The sequence below is a fragment of the Bremia lactucae genome, linkage group LG5, assembly GCF_004359215.1.
Source record: "Bremia lactucae strain SF5 linkage group LG5, whole genome shotgun sequence".
NCBI lineage: Eukaryota > Oomycota > Peronosporomycetes > Peronosporales > Peronosporaceae > Bremia > Bremia lactucae.
Window position 1 is genome coordinate 2,475,966 of NC_090614.1, and position 8,143 is coordinate 2,484,108.

The 8,143-nt window shown below is 45.6% G+C and overlaps 2 protein-coding genes across 2 annotated transcripts; one reads left to right on the forward strand and one right to left on the reverse strand.

The window, feature by feature from the left end:
- The first annotated feature begins 2,878 nt into the window (after positions 1–2,878).
- CCR75_007237 (uncharacterized protein) lies at positions 2,879–6,209 on the forward strand. Its single transcript, XM_067965299.1, has 2 exons — positions 2,879–3,119; positions 3,174–6,209. The coding sequence occupies exons 1-2, from the start codon at positions 2,997–2,999 to the stop codon at positions 3,327–3,329; spliced, it is 279 nt and encodes a 92-aa protein (XP_067821224.1). The 5' UTR covers positions 2,879–2,996; the 3' UTR covers positions 3,330–6,209.
- Positions 3,438–6,121, reverse strand: CCR75_007238 (uncharacterized protein; the record flags this gene model as incomplete). Its single annotated transcript, XM_067965300.1, has 2 exons — positions 3,438–5,720; positions 5,798–6,121. 2 exons carry the CDS (start codon positions 6,119–6,121, stop codon positions 3,438–3,440), a joined length of 2,607 nt encoding a protein of 868 aa, XP_067821221.1.
- Positions 6,210–8,143: the final 1,934 nt, after the last annotated feature.

The following is an 8,143-nucleotide window of genomic DNA, read 5'->3' on the forward strand; positions in this document are numbered from 1 at the left end:
ACTCTGGTTAAGTGTCGTCACGGGAGCGGTAATCCGTCTCCTCGTGCGCACTTACCAAGTAGGAAGTAGTTTTCAGACTGATTTATATTTAATAGAATTAAATACAAATACCTATTTTTACCAATTAAAATGTTATCTCTATAGATATCATTTAATATGTATTGCGAGCGTATCTTTATAGATACCTCGCGTAACGGATGACGCTAGCCGTCATCACGGATGACGCTGGGCGTCTGCCCTACTAATGTGAATGCACCCATGTGCATCACATCCACAAGGTTGGTCACAAATGTGCACCACATGCTGGGTCTAATTACTATAATTTAGTAATTGACCATCCCCTTCAGTACACCAAGTGTACTTAACGGGGACTGTGTAACATTAGGGCAACTTGAGTCCGTTACAACACTTCTCGTATCGCACGTAGTTGAGTAATATGTGTACCCCGATACATGCAACGCATTCAACGAGATTACGCAAAAGCACAAATTTTGAGTCCACACAAAAAGTAGCTCAGCTGACAACCAAGTCCGCATTCTATCCATCGATGGCGTCCGTGCCCGCAACGACGACATTGCACGTGCTCGATAGACGCGACGTGCACCGCATGTGCAGTGGCCAGTCCGTGGTTGACTTGGCAACAGCCGTAAAGGAGCTCGTGGAAAATGCGCTGGATGCAGGTGCGACACACATTGAGGTAAAACTCAAGGAGTTTGGGCGAGATGCCTTTGACGTGAGTGATAATGGCACGGGCGTTGCCCCGGAGGATTATGCATCGCTAGTGCAAAAGCATTGTACGAGCAAGATTCGAAACTTTGAGGATATTGAGACCGTTGGATCCTTTGGCTTCCGGTGCGGCATGTGCGCTCACTAGCTGAACTAAGCTCATTTTCTATCCATTCCAGAGGAGAGGCATTGAGCTCGATATGCGAGCTCGCGTCGACCTTCACGGTCTGTACTAGGACGCAAAAGGAGTTTATTGGATCGTTGCTTGAGTTCGATACCTCGGGCGCTCTTGTGAAAGAAACGAAGAAGGCACGACCAGTAGGGACAACCGTCTCGGTGGTCGACTTCCTCAAGGTGTAGTGGGATTATATGTTTAATGCCCTAATATGCGTTTTTGATCGTTTGAATTTGTTACGATTGTAGCCGTTGGCTGTACGGCATAAGGATTTCCATCGGAATATCAAGAAGCACTATGTGAAGCTCTTGAAAGTCATGCAAGCGTACGCTGTCAGCTGCATCAATGTCAAGATCTGTGTCTATAATCTGACTGGAAAGAATGCAAGTCGGCAAACCGTGCTAGCAACGCAAGCGCATCACTTCATGAGTGAGAATGTTGCCGATGTGTTTGGGACCAAGTTTTTCCGGACATTGATGCCTGTAAAGTTCCAACTGAAAGACTGGTCAAGTGGTCTCAACGATGCTGATACGATAGAGAAAAACGCAGTGAAAACACCTTTGCGGGTGATAACGCGCAAGGTAGAGGGGTATGTTTCCAAGGTCGGAGCTGGTGTTGGGCGCAGTGACAACGATCGACAATTCTTTTTTATCAATGGACGCCCTTTTGATTTACCAAAGGTATTGAAAAGACTGTGAACAGTGGCTTATGATGTTCACTTTGGATTTTTTTTTTGGAATTTAGATGGCGAAGACACTGAATGAGGTTTGGCGACAATATGAAATGAAGCAAAAGCCGGCGTGTGTATTAAATTTCCATCTCCCTATGAATGACTATGATGTGAATGTCACACCGGACAAACGCGAGACTTTTTTAAAATATGTGCGTCCGATTGGAATGTTTGGGATACGGACGATATCGACGATTTTTTTAAATCTATTTTGGGGGTTTGTAGGAAGCAGAGATGATTAACGCATTCAAGACGGGTCTAAATGACTTGTATGAGCCAAGTCGAGGGACATTCATCGTCCAATCGCTCCAGACAACGTCTGCTAAACCGATTAAGACAGAAAATCCTGTCAAAGTTCCTTCTTTTCTAGCTCCACCAATTGTGATATTGGAACAGTCGAAGAGCTCATCTGCTAAGGAAATTACAGATCATGACGATGCAGAAAGATCCTCATCAGTACAAGACGAGCAATTGCAAGGGGCTCCAACTATGGAAAAATCAAAGCACGTTATCGATCAAACGCCTCAACAGATAAGTAACCAGAGCGCTAGCACGAAGAAAACAACTGACAAGATGACCAATGAGTCGAAAGCTGTTGCACCGACTCGAAGATCTACGAGTACGAAAACGGCACCTTCACCTCATTCACCTTCTTCAGAACAGATCCATTTCAAGGAATTGTTCGCCAAAAGGCAAAAACGCGATGCCTCCATGCCTGAACAAATGAACTTTTCAACAACAGTCGAGCATTCATGGTCATTTCACGAGATGATCCAGCAGCGAAATCTATTTTTCAAAGAAGAAGTCGAATCTGAGCACGAGCGAACAAGACACCGCCTTAAGTTCCCAAATTCGTGCTCAACCTCTGGCTACAGCACTGCTTTTGAGGAAAATAATGAAGTTGCTGCTGCAGCGCTCCAACGGGTACTCAGGAAAGACGATTTTAAGCGCATGGAAGTTCTTGGACAGTTTAATCTTGGCTTCATAATTGGCAAATTGGACAATGATGTGTTCATTATCGACCAGCATGCCAGCGACGAAAAATACAAGTACGAAACTTTACAACAGACGACGGTAATGCACCAGCAACCTCTCGTTCGTCCATTGATGCTCGAATTGACAGCTGGAGAAGAAATGATCATCATTGATCATTTAAGTGTGTTTGCGAAGAATGGCTTCACTTTTATCGTGGACAAGGACGCTCCAGCGACCAGGAAGCTAAAATTGCTATCGCTGCCTTTCACAAAGCATACACAATTCGGCACTGAAGGCAACCTAACTAGCACATTTGTTGTTGTCATTGATTCGCTCACACATTTGGCCTGCTTGTAATTATTAGATATTCGCGAGCTTGTGTCGCTTCTCATGGACACACCTTTGAATCCCTTAGGTATCCGCTTGCCCAAAGTGATGGCGATGTTTGCTTCTCGAGCGTGCAGAACTTCAGTGATGATAGGCACGGCTCTTCACAAGGAAGAGATGCAAAAGGTAAGAAGACGATCTTAATGCTGCGTGCTCTAACGATTTATCGGATTGTGGCAGATTGTTTACAATCTTTCAAAACTGGACCAGCCATGGAATTGTCCTCACGGGTATGGTGCGACCAACTTTGCCATCTTCTACGTCTTACCCCATATGCTCTTCCTACAGACGCCCGACCCTTCGACACTTGGTCGACCTCCTCCACCTCAGCGATAGGCACGATAACAACTAGGTATTTACTTGCATGAAAAGAAGGCACGTCCTATGTGCTTTAAGCTCGTGCGACTTCGTTACAAGGCTACGTGATGATGTAGTATTATTAATTCAAGGCACTGTACTATTCGGCTCTTCAGAAACGGTACTACAACCCGAGTCTGTAAGCACCAATTGTTTATGATACTTGTCGCAGAGTTTATTGTACGCATCCACCAAGATAGGGTCATCGACGTCGCCACGGTAATTGGTGTTCACAAACTCGGTCCACTCGCGAATGTCTATTTCTTCAGGAGAATGCGTAAAGCATCCGCCCTCGCACTGACACTCTCCGCCGTATTCCTTTGGCAGATTCTCGGGCGCAACGAATTCCAGTAATGCTTTCGTAATGTCCTTGTGTCCACGCAACACGTGAATTCGCTCGCGCGTCTTTGTATTGACAAGAGGCGACACCAGTTTCCAAATAAGATTGAACCAAGCAGGTGGATTGATAATGAAGATTTGATAAACACGCTCGGGGTTGTACGTGGCAATCATCTCCCCCCACTTTTTGGTATAATTGACCACGTCGCTCGACAAATCTGCCATCGAAATGCCCTTGATGTCGTAGATTTTCAGCATATTCCCTTCCGGAAAGGGCCGTGGATCAATGACTTTCCACATAAACTCCATCATTCGCACATGGTGCATCATCGCTTCTTCTTCCGTCACCCCGCGAGCTGTAAAGTCATGGAGCGCTTTTCGTTGGCCCCCCAAGAATTCAAAAGAAATGAGGTGCCCCAATCGATCTTTCTTGTGCGTAAAGTGCGTGAAACATTCTTTCATGTCCGTAAAGACGTGAGACGGACGGAGCAAAATCGAATCGACGTCATTGTCTTTGCGCCACTTTAATGTCGCGACATACCGTTCTTTTGCTTCGTCGACATCGCCTTCACAACCGGCTACGAAGCGATTGTCCAGCTCCACGTCGTCGTCCAAATCGTTCGTGTTTTCGTCCACACTTCCTTCGCTTTTTCCCATCGTGACGCTCACACATTCAATTTCGTACTGATGAGGTCGTGCGAATCGCTTGGTCGTGATAAAAATACGAAGATGCTCATGAAAACGTGCAAGGAACAGCACGAGCACGGTGACCCAAGCCAGCAATGCCAACGATCTGTCATCCATCGCATTCGTGACGGCAGCGATAATCGCAAGAAGCGATGTGAGGCTCCAAAAGCGTCGCGTCGACTTTTGAACGCATTCCGAGCCCCTTTTCATTGCGTTTTCCATTCGAATGGCAACATACAGCACGTGGTCATCCCGTGGACCATGTTCAAAAGGTTCTGCCTCGACAACAATCGGCACATGTTTCTTCTTGCCACGAATCAACATCTCCCGCGACACTTGTGCCGTGCCATTCGCCGCAGGACCCGTCACGTAAAAACGAAGAATGCTTGATGGGTACATCTCCACTTGAAACGAATGCCCGACTCCTAGATTGCTTGCAACCACCGTTTCTGGAAGCGACGATTCGTGCTGCAGCGTGACGCACGACAGTGCATTGTCTTCTGGTCGTGGACCACGCTGGAGCTGAAACAATGCATCTTGAAAGTGTTGCATGGCTTTTCGTAGTGTCACGGCAATCTCGGTGCACTGTGCGGGCGTACGTGCACGAACACGAAAGACGCGGCCATCGGAGCGAATGACCGTCAGAATGCGTGGAAATTGATCATTGACTTCAATATGCAAAATATCGGATAAATGAACCGTCGATCGGACTTCGCCCAAGGCCATGGCAGACATGGATGCTGTGCCATCATCCGAGATGGATCCAGCTGCTTTAAAGCACAGCATCTCGGCAGTCGTCAGCATAAAGATTCGCCACTTCCACAAGGCCACGTTTGCACTCATCCGACGACTTGCTAACGACCGTCCACCCATCGTGAACGTTCCAAGGTACAAGATTTCATCCATGGTATTGTCCTGCTCTTCTAGCAGACAGCTGTACAAGATCCCGGGCATGGTATTTGCACTATTGTGGGTGAAACCACTTCCAAGGGCGTGCAAGGTAAAGCTGCCTCGACTCGTTCCTTCTAGCAACTCCGTCGCCGTTGGAACCGTCTCTCCCGACAACACTGTCGTCCCTGCAAGCGGCACGGACGATGGGATCTTTGGCATACTTTCGCCACCCAAAGGCGATACTTCCACGTCGCTTTCACGTTCGATAAACGACTGCGACGATGGGTGGGACCTTAATCGCTTTGGACTACGATAGCCAGCACGACGCTGTACCAGTTGCCGCGTACACAAGTCACACACTCGAACTTCTTTCATTAAGCCCAAATGCGGCAGGGGCACTTGATTTTTGCTGTGAACACTGCAAACTGCTTGTTGGCAATTGCGGCATCGATGCTACAAGCACAACAATACACAATAGTATTGTAAGCACCCTTCTTAATTCATAACACAATAAGAAATAGATAACGCACTCGAAGTCGCAACAGTCGAAGAGGCACGTTGCACACATGACACTTGGAGTCTGAGCTATGTGGACCGAAACAGCCATCCATTGAGCGCGAGCTACTATAGTCAGGAGCCGAGGTATCCTCGCCACCAGCCATTGGAACACTGTTGCTCTTAAAGTGCGCTAAAAAGGCGGCTTTGCGTCGCTGGAGCTCCTCGACCACGGAGGAATCTGCTTCACCCTCGCTGGGTGACGATGGAGAGAAGGTAGAAGCGACGTCGGTGATTCGACGCTCACGGCAGGAATCGCGGAGAAAGCGCGGGATTGCGAGACGATCGCCCGACCCCATGCGAGCTCAGCGGCTTGTGAAATGAGCCGCTGGAAGCCTCGTATTGAAATAATTATTGGGTCGTCCGCCTAAAATCATTAAATTGTGGGTTTAGGGGAGGGATGACCTCCTCTAGTAGTATTAAGTAAAACTAGAATTGTGCGACCTGATTCGAGCAGGTCGGAAGATGTCTCATATGATCTTGAGCAGGTTCTCGTGTAATTATAAAAATGGCGCCCTAATGAAAGCTTGTTGAACTTATGTCTTAGGTTGTCATGTTCGCTCGTGATACTCTAGTGTTGTTATTCGCTATCGTCTATAGTGTGTACTACTGCCTCAAAAAGTTGCACTTACTTGCGGTCGTCAGTAATGCTGCAACTGGCAACGCGACGAGCTACCAATATTGTCGATCACAATTATCACGACGTAGCTACTCTGTAGAGTGCTTGTTCCACAAAGCAGAGTATACATTGCGTATACAATTCGGGAGTCTTTACCCTATCGTATATCGAATTTAAACTATCTCGTAGCAAGTTGTAGGAACGGGGACAAAAGAAAGGCGACAACTTTTTATTGGTTCCTCTTGTCAGCAACTATAAAAAGTGAAGTAACGTCGGTGAGCTAACATAATTTAAACTAATCAGAAAAAAACCATATTCCAAAAAAACGCATGTTTTTGTCGGACAAGACGTAAATGAAGTCTTTTAAGGTGTATGTTGAAGCGACTTGGAAAGACACGCGAAGCTAGAACAGCCTGGCGTTTATAGTACTGCTGCTCTATACATAGTATTCAGAACATTACATAAAATAACGGTGTAATCACATAAAAAATGAGCAAAAAAACTGTTAATAATTGTAGCTCATTTAAATCTCACAAAATCTTTTATTTTTAGTTTGAGTCGCTTTTTGTAACTGGGCAATTGATGTTTTCTTAAGAAATATATTGTTCTTATATTGGGAACGCTATGCAGTTCACAGAGAGGTCGTAGAAAAAGTGTATCGTGAAAGAAAAATATTAACTGTCACATTGCTAATGTAACGGGGTATATCGTTACATGAAGTCAACACTTGGAAACACGTGCGCTAGAGTGATCGAGTGAACTAGCGGCGCGTAAAGCTCCTCGCAGTTCCTCTCTCCTCTTTGACGAATTTAAAAATGTAAATTCGTTCTATAAAGAGGGGGATTGTAACGGGGCACTGCGACTTGTACTGTTTCAGTACAAGTCCACTTCACACTGCTTCAGATGTGAGTGGTGCCTCTCGTTAGGTGACGTACACTGTACGTATCGAGGAAGACTTCTCTTAAGGCAAGTTAGCTTAAGAGTGTAAAATGAAAACTGTATTAATATTGTTAAGTGTCTTGTTAATCTATCTTTGTAAATGTTGTCTTAACTATAAACTAATACTAAACATGTAAATGAATTCTTATCTATCTTATCTCGTAACTCTCTTTGATTACTTCTACAGCTGATTAGTCTGCGGAATAAATAGACATAATGGTCTATACCTATTTATGGATAAGAATTCAGGAAATTACTATTTAAAGTAATTTCCTCCAAATATTATCTACCTTTTGGATAATATTAATTAACAATCTTTTATTGTTAATTTCATGTAACGATACACCCCGTTACATCACCCCTCCCTTAAACGACAATCACTCTGAATGTCATTAGGTGGAGTGGTCGCTAAATGACCACTTAATTTTTAAAATGATTTTGATTGGTCAGATCCATCATTTTAAATTCCATCGCATGAAGGAACAATTCATGCGGGGTGAGGATAGTGTTGAACCTTCGGCTGCGGTTCGTGCAGCCGCGGGTGACGCATTGTTATCTCTTGCGGTAGACGTTCCGTCTACCGTAGTGTCTTCCACTCGCACAACACTTGGTGTTGCGAGTGCACGTGGTGATTCACCACGTGAGTACGACCCCTCTTTAGAGGTCGATTATGAGTGCGAGTCGGACGAAATGGCCGACTCGGGGAGGATGGAACAGTCGCCTGATACCCGTCAGGCGGCTGATTATGAGCCTTCGAATGAGA